A 20212-nucleotide genomic window follows, 5' to 3' on the forward strand; every position below is an offset into this window, starting at 1 on the left:
AACAATGGTTTCAATATCTTTTGACATTTCTGGCCAATAGAATAGCTTTCTAGCTTAAGCACGAGTCTTTTCTATACCCCCATGCCCTTCATGTAATAATTTTAGCACATAAGATTTCAAATCACCAGGGACTACAATTTTGTGTCCTGAGAAAAGTATGCCATCTTCAACATAAAGATCATCTCTGACTTTATAAAAGGGCTGAAGTTCAATGGGTATTCTACAATGAGCTGCCCACCCACTTCTGCAAGCTTCAAAAATTCCCTTAAAACTTTATCATTCTTAGTTCTTTGCTGAAACTCTCTCTTCCGATCCCTAGTCATGGGTAGATACCTGCTGACAGTATGAACCATCTCCCTCCGTTCAGGCTCATCCTCAACTTCACCCTTAACGTAAGACCGTGACAGTGTGTCTGCAATATGTAAATCCTTTCCTGGGACATAGTACACATTTAAGGAATATCGCAGCAGTTTGAGTCTCAGCCTTTGAAGTCTAACTGACCCTATTTTACAAACGCTTTTCTTCATGACTGACACAAGAGGTTTATGATCAGTTTGCACGTTGACTTCAGACCCATATATAAAGTTGTGAAATTTTACAGTTGCAAAATGAATGGCTAGCAACTCCTTCTCAATTTGAGCATAAGAATTTTGCTCACACTCTGTTAGGCCTCTAGAGGCAAAAGCAACTGGCTGGAGCCCCTTAACCCCATCCCCTTCCTGCAATAGGCAGCAGCCTAGGCCAGACTGAGAGGCATCACATTGAATTGTTATTCTTTTGGATGGGTCAAATGATGTTAAGACTGGAGCAGATGACACGGTTTCTTTAAGTTTCTGGAATGCCTGGCTATGGGAAGGGAGCCATTTCCACTCAGTCCCAGCTTATAATAATTCTCTTAGAGGGGCTGTTAATGTTGCCATGTTTGGGATGAAACTACGCACATAATTGAACATTCCCAGGACTCTCTGTAATTCTTTTTTATTACAGGGAGACTCGAGGCTAACAAGAGCTTTAACCCTTTCTGGATCAGTTTTCATTCCCGCCTCAGAGAAAATATGCCCCACATATTTTACTTCTTTCACCTTGTACTGTAATTTTGTGGGATTAAATTTTACGTTCAGAGCCCTGGCTCTTTCGACAACTCGCTCCACAACCCTATCATGATCCAATTCGGTTTTGCCCATACACAACAGGTCGTCAAAATAGATAATTGTGCCAGGGATATCACTAAAATTCTGCTCCACCATTCTTTGAAATATCTCAGGGGCACATGCTATGCCATAGGGCATTCTCGAGTACTTAAAGCAACCAAATGGACTGGAGAAACCACATTTGAGGGATGACTCTTCATCTAGTTGAACTTGGTGGAAACCTTCTTTCAAATCGAATACAATGAAATATTTATTCCCACTCAGCTTTTCAGATATTTCACCCACAGTTGGAACCGTGTGATATTGCCTGATGATCACCTTATTTAAGTCAACAGGGTCAAGACAGAGACGTAAATCCCCATTTGGCTTTTCAGTGATCACCAGATTACTGATCCACTCTCTACCTGTCAAGGTCTGTAGCTTGGTAATAATTTTCTTGGCTTGAAGCCTCTTCAACTCTAGCTTTAGCCTTTCTTTTAGTGCTGAGGGGACCCTACGTGGCGGTCTTGACATAGGATGCGCATTCTCCACTGTGGCTATATTACAACATTGCGGGAAGCACCCGAGACCATCAAATACACTCTTGTATAATTTAAGAAATTTATTTTTAGGTGATACCTCATCAACATTAAATACTCTTTTCACTAAATCCAAAGATACACAACCAGGTAATCCCAAGAGGGGTTGATAATCACTGTTAACAATTACAAAATCAAGAACACATTCAACATCTTTAAAATTACACATCAAAGTAGCAATACCTTCGGGCTTAATTTTCATGCCACCATAGGACTCAAGTAGTACACTTGTAGGCTTAGTTTCAACACTTTTCCCAATCTTCTTTAATATTTTAAGCGGTAGCACATTCACTTGGGCCCCGGTATCGAGTTTAAGCATTACAGGGACCCCTGAAATGGTAATTTACTCGACCCACTCATTATATTGGGTACTCAGATTTCCCCCAACGGCATCAACACACAAATTGACAGCGTAGCACGACAGCGAAGACGAATCCGAATCACTGTCGATCACTTCAACGTGACGCACGTTTTTTACTCGGCACGATATTGCGAAATGGTTCAGCATTCCACATTTATCACACTTTCTCCCGTAAGCCGGGCACTCACGCGGGGCATGTTTCGTTTGACACCTGTTGCACTGAAATTTCTTGCTTTCAGCCCCTTTCCTGCCACACTCACTTTTATTATAATTATTTTCCGTGTTACCTAAATTGCGACGTCCATGCCTCTTCTTCTGCACCACCACGTCAACCTGGACATCCTCTTTAGCAGAAGCTGTCGAATCCCTCATCAGCTTGGCCTGGCGTCGACTTTGCTCCACTGCTCTGCAATGTGTTGCGGCTTTCTCCAGACTCAGGTCCTCCATCCGCAGCAAGGCCTCCTGCACCGCCTTGTCTCTGACCCCAAAGACAATCCTGTCTCTCAGCAAGGAGTCCTCCTGTGGCTCAGACCTTGCGAATCCGCAGTTCTTTATTAGCCGTCTGCATTCGGCGAAGAAGTGCTCAAAATTTTCTCCTTCTTCTTGGACCCGCTGATTGAAGACGAAGCGCTCGAACGTCTCGTTTATTTTGGGCGCTACATAGTTCTCAAACGCCTTCTTCACGGCAGAGTAGGACTTCCTTTCCTCATCAGCGATGGAGAACGTATCAAATAATGCCAGCGCTTTTGTTCCTAAGATATTCAGCATGAGAGCAATTTTTACTTTTTCCTCCTCCTCATCTCGCTTCGTTGCTGCGAGAAAATTTTCGAATTCGCGCACAAAATTAGTCCACTCAACGTACGCATGCTGGCTGTCGAAATCCACGCTAGTAGGCAGCTTCACGTATTCAGCCATTGTTGTTTCCTTTTTTCACGTTTTCTCTCTTAAATTGGAGCTACACGAACAGTTTAATATCTCCACACGACTGCGCCATGTTATATGTTGTCGCTTTTAATTAAGACGAATAAGATATTACTGGATACAATTAGGACTTTAATGCTACAGTCACCATTACAGGATTCAGTCAAGGCACACATCAACAACAACACTTCCGGGGATGACCGGAAGTCTGATTATACAGTGGTACCAACTCACTCTATGAAAGGGGCACCACCCTAAGGGTACACTACAACAGACACCTTAACTTTTGATTGAAAATTTGGAGGAGGAAATTCTGATGCTGACCTGCGTAGAAATTGATTTTATAGATCCCCTCCCCGATATAAAAACACAATTATTATCCTTCATAAAAGAAAACAAAATATTGAAAAATCATGAATTTACAAGATATTTCTTTAACAAATGAAGTTTTTTCAATTATGAAAAGTTAAAATTAGTTTAAAACCCATTACTTAGTACCCTGTTTTTCAAAAATTTTCCCCAGGTTCTGGTCCCCCCCCCCCTCCCCAAACAAAATTCCTGGGTACGCCCTTAGGGGTACCCAGGATCAAAACTGGGAGGGGGGGGATGGCAAGCTATGGTTGTTCAAGTTATAGGTAAGATTTTACGCATGGGAAAGTTGAATGAAACCAACATTTTAAGGAAATTGTAACAGCTCTTTATTAGTTTTAAAATTATTTGCTTGAAAAAATAGTATTTCCCTTAAAGACACGAGAGTGTTCAAAAATACCTTAGGCCATACTCTAACGCAGTATCAGGCAAAAAAGAACAAGAATGTACTTTTACTCAGCAGCATGCACTCAGACGACAATATTTCCAAAACAAATAAAAGAAAACCAGAGACCATCCTATTTCACACTGAAAACGAAGTGGGAGTAGACATGATCGATAGCATATGTATCAATTTATCTACACGTCTTCTAATCCAACAGCTATTTTCCACGGCCACAAGAAATAAAAAGGTGCCAAGTATCACAGAATTGTGCCAATAAATGGTGTGGCGAGTCAAACAGGAAGTACAACGCACCGACGCTAATCAGCGTGGTAAAACAAGGCGAAGCGCGGTCAACCAGGCGAGCCCGGTCAACGCGGCAAGGCTGCCGCATCGAACCAAAAGCAGTATATCCAGCGTATATAAGACCAGCGGAGAAGCCACCACGAGAGGCAGAAATATAAGAGAAGGTGCCAGCAGAACGCTGTGCTAGAGAGAACTGTGCCACCTCAAGTGTAAACCGATTTTTGTACATAATAAAAATCGTACATTGGAAGAGTATTGTTTGTTTGCAACATAGCCTGACAGCGACCTTACATTGGTGACCCCGACGTGATGCCGGACCCTGGGACTGCTATTGGAGCCGAATCAGTCCCCGCAGGAAGCATGCTGGACCGAGTCGCCGTTCGAGTCACACCTTTTTGGCCTGAAAAACCAACCCTGTGGTTTGCGCAACTGGAGGGACAATTCCGACTGCGCGGGATCAGGCAAGATGACACGAAGTTCTGGTATGTTGTCTCACACTTCGAGAATAGATACGCCCTAGAAGTGGAGGACATCATTACTGATCCGCCCTCCGAGGGAAAGTACGATAGGGTAAAATCTGAACTCATTCGAAGGCTTTCAGCCTCGCAAGAGCAAAGAATCCGACAATTGTTAGAGCGCGAGGAGATGGGGGACCGGACACCTTCACAATTTTTGAGGCAATTACGGACCACTGCCGGCCCTGCAGTGCCAAATACTTTTTTAAAGACCCTCTGGTTAGGTCGCTTACCAGCATCCATGCAAGCAATACTGGCAACCCAAGGTGACGAAGAACTTGAAAAGATAGCTCTGTTGGCAGACAAGGTACAGTGGCGGAAAAAATTAACGCAAAGCTCGTTGGCGTCTGAGAGCGGCCAGTTCAGGAACTACTTGTCCTCCAAAATTTTGCCCTCGTAATGCTCTCATACAACCGGGAGTTTTAAAAGCAATATATCCCTTATACCGGGAATATAATCATACCCGTCGCATTATGAAAAGGCGCAAAAGATCCTGCTACGAATTCTTCGCCATATTCTCCGAAGTATGCTTCGCCCTCGACTCACCTACCATGGAATCTGCTCTCGTCGGGACATCGTGGACACAGCCGACATATTGAGCATTGAGACTGCCTTGGAACCCAATCGTTCCGGTGGTGTAGTGGGTAAAGTATCATGCTTCGAATCAGAGGTTCCACGGATCAAGTCACAGTGACGGATGACTTGATGCTGCACACACACACACTGTAAAGTGAATTTTCTGATCTTAAAACTTCGCAATACCTATCAATAGGTCCATAGGATGCTGCGTAGCTATTGAATTCTCATGCGCTTATTTATTTCTTGAAATTTAACCACCATATTGCATAGCCATTTGGGCAGTTGACTGTGGAGTGAATTTTGACTACCATTACCGCGTCGTCCAACCCAGCTTCAAGGCCCCTAACATTAGCTCTATGTGCAATGTGTCACGGCCTACTACGCCTCCCACATTTCAAGGGAAAATTCCTCGGAAGTTCTGCAGAGCTGAGCGAAGGCAGAACATCAAGCCGCCCAAACTCAGTAGTTCTCAATCGTGTAATTTTGGGCGTCTATGTATGTATTTCATCAGAAACATTGAGCAAATGGTTAAGTTAGCAGAGGTTAGACTTACCCTTAAATTTTCCAGCAAAATTAGCATTACACATACATTTAAAAAATATTTCATCATTATTATGGAACTAATGTTATTTCGATGTCATAGAAATATTGGACTGTTCGCGTTTTCCGCTATTTATTTAATCCCTACTTCGAACTTTTGGTTACTTTTAGCAGTCAACATCGGTTAAGGAATAGAATAAATCTCACAATTAATTATTCGAGGTAATTTCGCGTCAGAAATGCGGTTGTAAGACTTTTATGTTAATATACAAACTAACTTTAAAAAAAATAAAATGATTTCTCATGACCTTTCCCCATCAATGAAGAAATTTTATTCTTGTAATTACATGAATTACCATTCATTGCGACATATTCATTTTATGGCCGAATTTCCAGTACTCACTTTTCATTGAAGAGGAGCAATAGAATTTTTTTTACCATCCCGTGAATTATAGTGTGTGGTCCAATTTTTCCATTGTCTTAGCAAAAAGTATATTTCCAGTAAGCCACGTAATGCTTACAAAAAATTTACCTCACATGCAGCAGACATTTTCTTTCCACTATCTTACGAAGGATTTACTCCCATGATTGTTGCATAATTGAAATATGTATCAAAGATGGACTTCTGAAGCAGGCTACGTAGCAACAGAAAAGTAAATGAGTTTAATCGTGGACATTAAATATTTTGCGGAAATCGATTCGGACACAAAAACGGAGTAAACAGGTAATGACTGCAAGGTACAGCATGTGTGTTTCAGAGAAGAGGAGAATTATGCAGGAATTGATAAAGAAAGCTAGTATCAAAGGTCGGATTTGAACAAAGGAAATATTCACTAGAATTAGAAGAAATAAATTCGAAAATCAATTGATTGATTATGCCTGAACGAGAAATTCATAAGGAAAAATATATCAGTCCATTAGATGCATCAACTTGTAGCAAGGAAATATTAATAATAATTCGATTACTACGGAAACAAATTCTAGATAAAATTCACTCCCTCCTATTAACTCAAAAACAGAGTCGAATACCATAAAGTTCCTTTCCACTCATTCAAATTTCGGTAATCTTTCCAGTTTCCTAAATAACTTTTCAATAAGTGAAAATTATGATACTTTTCTAATTCTCATTTTATGTCAGTTTCTAAGATTGAAAAACATTTAACGATTAGTTCAGATACCTCTTTTTTTAATGAAGATATATTTTTTAATTGATGCTATTAATCAAATATGTGTTCATTTGGATCATATTTGTGATAAAAAATCAAATTTTAAAGACATTATGAAGTTCAAAAAACTCTATTTACTCCTCTTATTTCACTATGAAAGAAATCGTTTACTGACCAAATTAATCAATTTCTTCGGATAACGACATGAAAGAAATTATCAAACCTTAAAATGGCCATAATATATTCCGTTACCTAAATCAATTCGGCTTCGCATTTCTTTTCAATTGCAGTATGTTACAAGTTGTTTCAATATAATCCTCGGGAATCTATTATTGGGCGTAGAATATTGAGCAAAGTATTGACATACTGAACTGAAAACAAACAACTAATTTCTCGGAGGTGGCTCAAAAAGTGCTTTCCTTCTGCTTTGAGGAACTCCATAGGAGTTTTCCCTTGAAGGGAAGAAGCGTAGGCCGTGACACATTGCACATACAGCTAATGTTAGGGGCCTTGAAGCTGGGTTGGACGACGCGGTAATGGTAGTCAAAATTCACTCCACAGTCAACTGCCCAAATGGCTATGCAATATGGTGGTTAAATTTCAAGAAATAAATAAGCGCATGAGAATTCAATAGCTACGCAGCATCCTATGGACCTATTGATAGGTATTGCGAAGTTTTAAGATCAGAAAATTCACTTTACAGTGTGTGTGTGTGCAGCATCAAGTCATCCGTCACTGTGACTTGATCCGTGGAACCTCTGATTCGAAGCATGATACTTTACCCACTACACCACCGGAACGATTGGGTTCCAAGGCAGTCTCAATGCTCAATATGTCGGCTGTGTCCACGATGTCCCGACGAGAGCAGATTCCATGGTAGGTGAGTCGAGGGCGAAGCATACTTCGGAGAATATGGCGAAGAATTCGTAGCAGGATCTTTTGCGCCTTGTCATAATGCGACGGGTATGATTATATTCCCGGTATAAGGGATATATTGCTTTTAAAACTCCCGGTTGTATGAGAGCATTACGAGGGCAAAATTTTGGAGGACAAGTAGTTCCTGAACTGGCCGCTCTCAGACGCCAACGAGCTTTGCGTTAATTTTTTCCGCCACTGTACATGAGGTCACCCCTAAGCACCATATCGCTTGCCTACATGACGGGCCCCGCATCGCAACGCTTGAGAAGAAAATTGACGACCTGGCGAAGCAGCTGGCAGCCTTGATGACCGACACCAGGAGGCCAGGCCAAAGCAGATCGCGTTCTATTTCGCGAAAACGAGATCTGGAGAAGAGGAACAAGGGCCTCTGTTGGTATCACTGGCGTTTTGGTTCGAAAGCTAGGAAATGCTCATCCCCTTGTTCGTATTCTCAGGAAAACGACCAGGGCCCTCGTTTATAGTGGCTAGCGAGCACAGCCCCATTAAAGGCCGCCTCTTCATGACCGACGCAAGAACAAAGGAACAATTCTTGAGAGACACAGGTGCCGATCTCTGCGTCTATCCGCGGATGCGCATTAAGGGTCCCCGTTTTAAGACTTCGTACGAGCTAATTGCTGCCAATGGGTCACGGATCGCAGCTTACGGTTTCGTGACGCTTAACTTAGATTTTGGCCTTAGGCGCATTTTTGTGTGGAATTTTGTTATTGCAGACGTAGACAGACCTATTATCGGAGCAGACTTCTTAAGTTTTTACAGTCTAATCGTCGACATAAAAAATAGGTGACTTTTGGATGGCATTACCTCTCTTTCTACTCCCGGTCACCTGGCACAAGGCACGGTGGGGCAGATCAAAGTAGTAATGGGCAACTCTATGTACCACCGATTATTGTGGGAGTTTCCAGAAATTACACGACCGATAGGAGTTTTTTTGACACCCAAGCACACCAGGGAGCAATATATAAGGACAACGCCAGGCCCACCCGTGTGCTCCAAGCCCAGACGACTAGCACCCGACCGTTTGAAAGCAGCAAAAAAGGAGTTCGAAGCAATGATAAAGATGGGAGTCGCACGCCCATCGCAAAGCAACTGGAGTTCGCCCTTGCATATGGTGCCAAAGAGAGGGGTGGAATGGCGGCCATGTGGAGATTATAGAGCCCTCATCGCGAGGACTATTCCGGACCGCTACCCAGTCCCGCACATAGAAGACGTAGCCAACTCCCTTTTTGGGAAGGCAGTATTTTCAAAAATTGACATGGTACGTGCCTACAATCAAATTCTGGTCGCTCAAGAGGACGTCGCCAAGACAGCAATAACAACCCCATTTGGCTTGTACGAGTTTCCTTTCATGGGTTTTGGTTTGAGGAATGCTGCACAAACATTCCAGTGCTTTATGGACGAAACAATCCGCTGTTTGAACTTCTGCTACGTCTACATCGATGATATTTTGGTAGCATCCGATTCGGAGCAACAGCATGAAGGGCACCTGAGGAAATTGTTCAAGCGATTGAAGAAGCAAGGCATTCTAATTAACCCCGCCAAATGTATTTTCGGAAAGCCTGCCATTAATTTTTTAGGCTATGCCATTTCCAAGGAAGGCATCAAGCCAATGGAAGACAAAGTAAAAGCGCTATCATCTTTTCCGTTGCCTGGAACAGCGAAGCAACTTCGGCGATTCTTGGGGATGATCAATTTTTATCCCCGATTCATTCCAAACGCAGCAGCCATCCAAGCGCCAATGACTGAGCTACTGAAAAGGCCAAAGTTAAAAGGGCAGGCACCAATTGAGTGGACCACGGAAGCACAGCAGGCATTTGATGCATGCAAGACCAGTCTGACTCGGGCAGCGTTGCTGGCGCATCCCGACCCCGAAGCTATTTTGGCGATTGTGACGGATGCATCTGATTGTACTCTCGGCGCCGCCCTACAGCAGCGGAACTCCAACAGATGGCAGCCACTTGCTCTCTTTTCGAAGAAAATGAGCCCGGCGCAGAGAAAGTAAAGCGCTTACGACAGAGAATTGCTCGCAGTCTACGAATCCGTAAAATATTTTCGTCACATGGTCGAGGGGCGTCATTTCGTTATTTTTACGGATCATAAACCTCTCATTTTTGCTTTCCGCCAGAGGGCCGATAAAGTTACTCCGCGACAATTTCGTCATTTGGATTTTATCAGCCAGTTCACCACCGACATACGTCACGTGACAGGAAAGGAGAAAGTGGTGGCAGATGTTTTGTCCAGAATCGACGAGGTGTCTCCAGCAATAGATTATCAAGTGCTCTTCCAATCCCAGGCGGAAGACCAAGAGCTACAACAATTACTAGCGTCCAAAACTTTGCTCCAGCTGAAGCGAGTTCAGATTCCAGATTGCGATGAGAGCATTTTCTGCGACATTTCCACGCAGACTGATCGACCCTACGTCACAGAAGAATTCCGCCGCCAAGCTTTCAACACCGTCCACGGCCTCGCACATCCAGGTATCAAGTCTACAACGAAGTTCGTTACGCAGCGATTTGTGTGGCCAGGAGTCAAGAGAGATTGCACAGTATGGGCACGGAGTTGCATCGCCTGTCAGCGTTCAAAAATTACGAGGCACGTGAATTCACCTCTAGGCGAATTTAAGTTACCTTCTTCGCGATTTGAGCATATTCATATAGATCTAATTGCCCCCCTGCCGGTTTCCCCTGGTTTTCGCTACTGTTTAACTTGCATAGATCGTTTTTCCAGATGGCCCGATGCTTTTCGTATTGAAGACATCAAAGCAGACACAGTGGCCATGGCATTTTTCGGCGGTTGGATTTCCAGGTTCGGTATGCCTTTGAGAGTCACAACGGACCGGGGAAGTCAATTCGAGTCATGCCTTTTCAAATCTTTAACCCGTCTGACAGGAACTCAGCACCTCAGAACAACGGCGTTTCATCCCGCAGCTAATGGACTCGTCGAGCGACTGCACCGCCAGTTGAAAGCAGCAATTAAGTGCCATGCGGATCAATGGTGGGTGGAGCCACTTCCAGCGGTTCTCCTGGGAATGCGTGCAGCGTGGAAGGACGATATCGGGGCAACGGCGGCTGAACTGGTCTACGGCGAGACCTTGCGCCTACCTGGCGAATTCCTATCACCGCAGCCGCAGACCGTCGAAACCTCCACGTTCGTCAACATACTACCACACCAGATGCAGAAATTGAGGCCAGCAAATGTGATACGACATGGGGAAAGGCAAACCTTCGTTTTTAAAGACTTGGCCACTTCTCCGAATGTTTTCGTTAGGAGGGGTTCGGCGAAGGGCATACAAGAGCCACCGTACGATGGGCCTTTTAAAGTCACACGGAGATACCCTAAGTATTTCATAGTCCGATGTAAGGGGAAGGATAGCTCGATCAGCATCGAACGGTTGAAGCCGGCATATGTTTTCGCCGACAACGCGGACCCCAAGACGTCACCCCAGCGGGCGAAGGTAGCAAGGGAAGCAAGGACGATTGTTTACAAAGGCAACCAGAGACAACAACACGTTACGGGAGAAGAGTCCACTTCCCTGACCGCTATCAAGCCCATTAAACTACTGTTTTATTTTGTTTACCTCGTATATTTCCTTATGCTTTCTTCTCTCGTTCAAAACATAGGTTTTGTCACTGCCAAGGGGGTATTGTGGTGAGTCAAACAGGAAGTTCAACGCACTGACGCTGATCAGCGCGGTCAACCAGGCGAGCCCGGTCAACGCGGCGAGGCTGCCGCATCGAACCAAAAGCAGTATATCCAGCGTATATAAGACCAGCGGAGAAGCCACCGTGGGAGGCAGAAATATAAGAGAAGGTGCTAGCAGAACGCTGTGCTAGAGGGAACTGTGCCACCTCAAGTGTAAACCGATTTTTGTACATAATAAAAATAGTACATTGGAAGAGTATTGTTTATTCGCAACATAGCCTGACAGCGACCTTACAATGGTTCAATGCATGCCTTCAATTCAAAAAAAAATATTTTATGAATAGTGCTGAAAAAATTAGTCTGTCTGAGATGTTCAACATAGTAATCATTTTTTTGTAAATTTTGTGAACCCATTATGCCTACCGTCAAAATAATAAATACAACTTTTGTACTCAGGGTATGTGTTTTCATGACTCGATTTGCAATTGAATACTAAATATGATTCAATTCACGATTTAAAAAAATAATTGTTGTTAATTTTTGACATAGGAAATAATATTTAATAATGTTAGAAAGTGTTTTTAAGGAACTGATTTCACAATTTATGCGATAAAACTAAATATTGGATGAAAATGAGGCCTTTTATTAAAAAAAATCTTATGGGTCAGATGACCCCTATCTGTCCATCTAGGTAGCGCAAAACTCTCCTGCTGGTGTTAACTGATGTAAATAAATACAAGTACGACTTGTGTAAGACATTTTCCAAAGAACATATAAATTTAACTTTTCCCTGTACATATTTATATTTTTCAAGTACGTGAAAAAGCAGCTCTTGTCCTTGGGTCTGATGATGCCAAATGTATCAATGACATCAGAAATGACTCATAATCTCTCCATGTACAATTAAGGACTATTTTATGGGCTATGCAAGTGTTATAATCGTTTACCGGTTGATATCAAGCAAGCATAAGCTGATGCTGAGCAAGATCAAGTGGGTGGGAGGAGAACATCTGGATTTACAAGAATAAAGATGCTCAGGCGATTGCAGGAATCCATCTTTCTCTCCTCATTCCATCTTTAGGATTAAGAATAATCCTAAAGATGGAATGAGGAAGTTGCGCTGCACTTGCCAAAGGATCACCAAGATATGTAGCAGGGGAACTGACAGAAGCAGTGATAGTGCACATTTACATGCCATTGTCAAGCCACTTGGAAGAGGAAGTTGAAACGTGAGAGCCACCAAAAGAGGCTTGTACGTTTCTTCAATTTCTCCTAATCAGAGGAGATCAGGTATCATCGGTATACATAATGAAGTCGCAATTTTTTCAATTTATCCAATCTGGCCTAATGTACAGCTGTAAGACCCCTGATGCTCGAAGGGGTGTCGCCGATCAATTGGCAGGGATTTTTGAAAGGAAACTCATAGACTACGGAGAGATGATTTTATTATTCTACTCGTTTACATTCTTCGCCGCCACGTGTCCGATTCCGACTACCGCCTCTCAACGGCCCGCTGACCTCCCCTCCTCCTCATTCTCCATCCTCAGCCATCGTCTTATTCAAATTTAAGTATACCGGGACTAGCCACGGTGATAACTTTACGGGAGTCACCCGCAATGCACAATTGTGCGAAAATTCCACAGTGAAAAAATCATTCGCCTTGACCGGGATTCGAACCCGGATCCCTCGATTTCCGGCCGAGTGCTTTAGCCAGTTAAGCTACCGAGGCGTCATTCTTCCCTGTGGACATTTGTGGACTATACCGGACATGGTGGTATGGACTGCCGAGCATATTATGCGACGAGCAGTATATCCCTGCTCTGCTCAGTATAACCCTGCTCGTCGCATAATATGCTCGGCAGTCCATACCACCATGTCCGGTATAGTCCACAAATTTCCACAGGGAAGAATGACGCCTCGGTAGCTTAACTGGCTAAAGCACTCGGCCGGAAATCGAGGGATCCGGGTTCGAATCCCGGTCAAGGCGAATGATTTTTTCACTGTGGAATTTTCGCATCGTCTTATTCCTTCGCCAAGCTCTGCAGTTTCCCACGGGAGGATGGAAGACGAGCGTAAAGAGACTCGACTCTTCGCAGTGACAGAAACGCATGACTCGGGAAAAATATGGAGTGTGTAGGTGATGGGTTGGGGGCGTGAAAAGGGTGGGACCGGAAGTTGAGTCTGCTGTTTCTGTCTCTTACATCACTCACCCCTCAAACTGCCTTTAATCTAATTGATTATAGGCCTCGTCTGCTTCACCCATTGAATCCTGTAAAAAAGCCGTACATGGAAATGGAGAACACAAAGAATATGGAAAATACAAGGAGCTTTGGAATGGGTGGACTGGGTGGGTGACACAGAGGCAAAATACAATATTTGTCCCCAAGGCACTAATTAGTTAGAACAAAATCCTCCAGCAAAACACTAAAATAGCAAATACAAAGAGAGAGAAAGAGAAATAAGGTTTTATAGGTAAGATTGAAAAACACTGCATTGCAAATGCATCCATTCGTTAATGTGCATTCATTGAAATTCTACCCATAATCAGAAGCATAAAAATATCCTGATTCTCTCCCACTAATTAGAATTCATCTCATAACCAGAGATTTTCACTTTTTAACATTGCACAGCTCCATAAAAATTACAAACAGTAGATTTTATACTGAAAACTCAAAATTCCGTAACATAGGTACTATAAAAAAAAACTGTTCGTTCCACGAAAAGACATAATTTACTCACAAGTCTTAAATGACTTTCTCGGCCAGCTGTTCAAAAAAGTACACAGCGGCCCCACTTAACAAACACACGATATCAACAAACAGCTCTACTCTTTCTTTTCTCTCTACGCTCTAATGCGAACTCTACGCTTTCTCTTCTCTTACAATTCTTTCTGCCGAAGCACTAACACTTACGTCTTCCCTTCTGAGGACGGTCCGGTTTGCGACCCAAAAAGATAGGGAGAGCGGGCAGGACGGGTTGGAGAGATAAGGATGTTGTCATCTGCGTCGTTACTCCTGCTGTCTCCACGGCCTTCCGCGGTATGTGCTGGCGTACGGGGTGTGGAAATGGGAGAAGCAAGGGTACTGGCGTCTTCATCACGGCCTTCACTGGAATGTGGGTACTCTCTTAGAGTACTGCTCTCGCTGGGTAGGCAGCTCGCTGGGGTTCTACGGGGAGTGCCCTCTCGTACACCCAACGGCTCCGGAGGCGTAGGGGTAGGTCGGGGCCTCAGGAGATAAGGGCTCCTTTGCTGCGCAGCTGCTTGCGACTCGCTCGTCGACGGGTATCTCTGCTCCTCCGTGCTCTCCGGCGTGGTGGCCTCTTCTGCTCGTTCTCTCTCGGCTATTGGCGATCCGGACTCTTGGGTCGCCGCTTCCTGACTCTCTCCGCCCTCCGATGACGATGTCGACACCTGACTCATTTCCTCCCACCGTTCTTCGTTCTCCGACTCGGCCAATATATGGGATCGGGGGGACATGACACCAGGGCGAGGGGGAATATGGGAAAAGGGAGTGTCTCCTATTGGGCTTGCTGGGCCACGCACAATTTCCGCTGATTTGGTGGGGGGGTGTTTCCGTGGTCTTCCTCGACGACGTTCTCCACACGGGGGAAAACCTAGAGTTGGCAAATTACCTAAATGCAACTTTAAGCGATTTTTGTGCACCAATAGAGATCTGTAGAGGAGTTGAATTCGCACGTTGCACGGAGGAATCACTTCCGTCACTAGGTAGGGCCCTTTCCACGGGTAATGGAATTTTTTCGCTCCACCTGTCTTCGTGCACGGGTCACTCAGGTAGACGTATTGACCACACTCATATGCCACGTCCTTCGTCCCCCTGTTAAAAACCGCCGCCCTCTCCCGGCGAGCGCGCGCATCATTGATCTCACATCTACTCCGTAATGTCTCCAATTTCTCTTTCAATCCTTGAAAATACTTATTGTCAAACTGTCCCAATGTCGGTTCAAAGTACTCGAAGGGAGATCGCATGACGTGCCCGAAAACGATTTCATGAGGCGAGAAGCCTGTACTGCGATGAATTTTTGTATTATAGCAGAGAACAGCGTACGGTACCCAGGTATCCCAGTCCGAGTTTTTGTCGTTAATGTAGTGGCTAAGTATACCAGCAATTGTTCTATGTACCCTCTCCACTTTCCCGTTCGATTCTGGATGGTAAGGAGAAGAGCGAAGTCTGGAAATTTTCATTAGTTCGCACACTTTTTAAAAGAAATCGGACATATAGTTTGCCCCCTGATCCGTGAGAACCTTGACCGGTACCCCAAACCTTAGAATCCACCTTCTCACGAATGCCGAGGCGATCGTCTCCGCCTTTTGGTCCGGTAAAGGAATCATTTCTAGGTAACGGGAAAAATTATCAATAATAGATAGAATGTATTTGTTACCATACTCACTACATGGAAGGGGCCCGACGGTGTCCAAAGAAACGAAATCGAATGGTCTATCGGAAGAGGGTAATTCCTGAATGGGTGCCCTTGTTCTCCCGAAAGGGCTTCGACGGTGGCATGCGACGCAGTCTCTAAGAGCTTCTTTAATGTCCTTCGCTAAACTTCGCCCCCAATATGATGCCCGCACTCTCTCGAGTGTAGGCCGGACCCCTAGATGCCCCGACAATGGATGATCATGGAAGTTTTTAATTATATATTTCCTCAATTTCTCGGGGGCCACTATTTTCTCACCATCTTTGGTTTTCTTATAGAGAACGCCCCCTTTCACAAAGAATCCTATCTGCGTTCGCAACTGTTTGCATTCGGCGTCGTCGTTCTGATAGTAAATTATTTCGTCACACAGCCCTCGTTCAACCGTTCGTACCTTCCGACTGAGTGCGTCGGCGTTTGAATGAAGCTTCCCTGGTTTGTGTATAATTTCATAGTCGAACTCGCTCAATTTCAACGTCCACCTTACCAAGCGGCTGTTAGGATGCTTAAGACTCAATAGCCATTTGAGGGCCGCGTGGTCTGTAATGATTTTAAATTTTCGACCAAATAAATAACATCTGAAATGTCCCGTAGCCCATACGGCCCCAAGGAGTTCCTTCTCCGTGGCTGAGTAATTTGTTTCGGCGCTGTTCAATTGTCTAGAGGCATAAGTGACGGGATGCTCTTCTCCGTTTATCTCCTGCGATAGAACCGCGCCTAAGGCATAATTTGAGGCATCCATAGAAAGGATGAAAGTTTTTCTGAAATCTGGGTACACTAGAATAGGGCTTTTAGTAAGCGCTGACTTCAGCTCCCTCATCGCCACTTCGCAATCCTCTGACCAGCTAAAAGCTGCCCCCTTTTTCAGCAGTCTCGTCAGGGGCTTTGCTATACTGGCATAGTCCTTCACGAACCTCCGGTAGTAATTGGCTAAACCTAGGAAGGACTGTAGTTCCTTCGTGCAACTGGGCGTGGGATATTCATTTACTGCCGAAAGCTTCGATGGATCGGGGAAAACTCCGTCCTTCGTTATCACATGACCCAAGTAATTCACCTTGTCGTGGGCAAAGTGGCACTTATCAAATTTCAGAGTCAAACCTGCGATTCTCAGTCTCTCCAAAACGCCCCCCAGTCGTTCTGCATGTTCCTCAATTGTGGAGCTAAACACTACCACGTCATCTAAATAGACGAGACAATGCGCCGGTTTGAGCCCGCGCAGAACGCTGTCCATAAGCCGCTGGAAACTGGCGGGGGCATTGCGTAGCCCAAACGGCATTCGCGTATATTCCCAATGCCCGCTCTCCGTATTAAATGCCGTTTTTGGTTGTGACTCTCTGTCCATGGGAATTTGATGGTAACCGCTTGTTAAGTCCATCGTAGTAAAGTATCGGCAATTCCCTAAATAGTCCAAGGTCTCGACTATATTCGGCAGGGGATAAACATCAGGAGTCGTAATGGCGTTTAATGCCCTGTAATCTACGCAAAACCTATACGAATCTTTCCCATCAGTCGATTTCTTAGGGACAACAACAATTGGGGCGGCCCAGGGGCTGGTACTAGGCACTATGACACCCGCCTCTAACTGCTCCCTCACTAACCTATCGACTATTTCCTTCTGGTGGAATGGCGTGCGGTATGCCTTCCTATAGATTGGCCTATCGCCAGCCGTTGGAATATGATGTGTCACCAATTTTGTCGGTGGTGGAAGACCCTTACCGGAAAACAGATCCTTATATTCCTCAAGAATTGGCAATAGAGCGTCACGTTCCCCGCAGTTTAAATGCACAAGTTTATCCGCAAAACAGATTTCGCCCTCGCAACGCCGCACCGTTTGCACTCGCGGACCCCAATCAGCTTCCTCTTCCGCCCCTCTATCTTCCCATTGTGTAGCGGAAGTTAAAATCGTTCCCTTCCTTAGCGTTACCTCTCCTTCATTGAAGTTAGCTACTTGAACAATTACCTCACGGTTTCCATTCACTCTTGACATGCTTCTAGCCACTACACAGCCCTCCAGATCCTCAAAGTTTGGTTCGATAAGGATATCAGCGCCGATAGGGATTTGTAGGTCAGGTACATTGACACTTATTAGTTTTTCACATCTACCCGGCAATGTCTCTATTGACCGGTTTAAAAACCCCGTGTCACTCCGCTTTCGGATTTCTTTCATTATTCCTACATTCGCTTGTTCCCCGTGGTTGCACCTCAAACCCCAGGTCTCATTCCCTGCGGAGAGTGTCCCCTGTTTAATGTTTACACAGCAATCTAATTTTTCTAGGAAATCTAAACCTAATATCCCCTCGTAATCCCCTAGTTCACTCACAACTTGCATGCAACACTTATATTGAACCCCGTTTACAAAAAATTCAACAACCTTTTCCCCAAAACTTTTCACCACGTCACCAGTAATGCCCTTCACGCGATAAGGGGACCGTTTAATACCCTCATTCCCACACATCACAGCACACGAGGGATACCTGAGCGCCGGTGTCACACAGGAACCTGGCCCTTCTTCCTCCGATGCTCACCACCGCCACCAAATCCATAGGTCCGCCTCTTTTCTCCACCCTCGGAAGGAAGACATCTAGTAGGGGCCGGAATTGGCGGCGTTGCCGGCCCCGCCGTCGTTTAACTCCGTAGTCTGCTGCCTCCGTCTGCATTCCCGGGCGATGTGGCCCTCACCTCCGCAGTTGAAGCAGCGCCTCCGATTTCGGCACTCCCTCGCCATGTGCCCCATCTCGCCACAGTTAAAGCATTTACCTTCCCTTGGAGCCCGGAAGACATGGCGGCTCGCAGGCTCCTCTCTCAAGGGGCGCCTCTCCACCTCCTCGATCCTAATGGCGGCCTCGACCGCCTCGTCAAAATTTTGAGGCGACGTCAGCCGGCACTGTCTGCCCACTTCCCCTGAGAGACCATTAAGGAAGGCGTCAAGGGCGCGCTGATCTGCCTCATAGCGCGTCGCGGCGGCATGCTCCGCGGGCCCGGCCACGTCATACGTCTGGCTGTTGATTTTTCGCACCCTGTCTGCGAAGGCCTCCAAGTCTTCTCCATTATGTTGGTTAACAGCTCCCGAAAAAAACGGGTACTCCGTTTCGTTCGGTACCGCTGCAAGAGCTGCGCTTTTAGTTCCTCGAACGTCGCGGCCCCTCGGCACTCTTCCTTGCTATGATAGAATTCGGCCGCTTCCCCGTTCAACTTCAGGATCGTTGCATTCAGTTTTTCGGCGTCAGAGAGGCCCCCCAAATCGGCTGCGCGTTCCACTTTGTCTAAAAAGGCCGTTACGGACTCTTCCGGTCTTCCCGAGAACGCTTCAGTCGCCGAGAGCAGGCCGAAGTTTTTCCGCCCGCCTTCCTCGCCAGCAGCCGTCCCCGCCCGCCGAAGTCTCTCGTTGTCCGCTTCGAGCTCGCGTAATTTCTTGCTCATCTCTGTGATGGCCTGCTGCAAATCCATCTCCTGACCTCCCAGGCTCACTCTCGCCGCCATCGTAATCAATGAGTCTTTCCAAAAATATGCCAATCATCCCACTTCTTGACACCAGTGTAAGACCCCCGATGCTCTAAGGGGTGTCGCCGATCAATTGGCAGGGATTTTTGAAAGGAAACTCATAGCCTACGGAGAGATGATTTTATTATTCTACTTGTTTACATTCTTCGCCGCCACGCGTTCGACTCCGACTACCGCCTCTCAACGGCCCCTCTCCGCTGACCTCCTCTCCTCCTCATTCTCCATCCTCAGCCATCGTCTTATTCTTTCGCCAAGCTCTGCAGTTTCCCACGGGAGGATGGAAGACGAGTGTAAAGAGACTCGACTCTTTGCAGTGACAGAAACGCATGACTCGGGAAAAATATGGAGTGCGTAGGTGATGGGTTGGGGGCGTGAAAAGGGTGGGACCGGAAGTTGAGTCTGCTGTTTCCGTCTCTTACACAGCCTACATATTTAGCTGGTAGCAAACTTCAGCCTCAGAGGTCCAATGGGTGTGACTCAAGTGAATCGTACGTTACTTACAGGGAACCATTGGCTATGCCCTTGTTTTCTAATGAATTTCAACTTTCAATTTTGAATTTGAATGAAGCTCAACCCCAATAGGATATGCAGACTCAGATTGGGCTGGAGACACTACAGACTACAAGTCAACATCCGGCTGCCTGCACCATGCAAACGGAGCAACTGTAAGCTGGGCCACTCATAAACAAACCACTGTAGCCATTTCTACAACTGAGACAGAGTATGTAGCCCTTGCAATGGCATGTAAATAATTTTTGTAGTTGAAGTTACGAGAACTGAATTTCAGACAAGCTGAAAATTTCCTATTCAATATACTAAAAGAATTGTGTC

The 20212-nt window shown here is 45.3% G+C and overlaps 1 protein-coding gene across 1 annotated transcript; it reads right to left on the minus strand.

Moving 5' to 3' along the window:
- Nucleotides 1-2072: 2072 nt before the first annotated feature.
- On the minus strand, nucleotides 2073-3005 carry LOC124173947. Its single transcript, XM_046553111.1, has one exon. It carries the CDS (start codon nucleotides 3003-3005, stop codon nucleotides 2073-2075), a length of 933 nt encoding a protein of 310 aa, XP_046409067.1.
- Nucleotides 3006-20212: the final 17207 nt, after the last annotated feature.

Source organism: Ischnura elegans, chromosome 2, assembly GCF_921293095.1.
Source record: "Ischnura elegans chromosome 2, ioIscEleg1.1, whole genome shotgun sequence".
NCBI classification, from domain to species: domain Eukaryota; kingdom Metazoa; phylum Arthropoda; class Insecta; order Odonata; family Coenagrionidae; genus Ischnura; species Ischnura elegans.

Coding starts and splice junctions, on each gene's coding strand:
- LOC124173947 (XM_046553111.1), bottom strand. CDS start 3,005: ATGGCTGAATACGTGAAGCTGCCTACTAGCGTGGATTTCGACAGCCAG.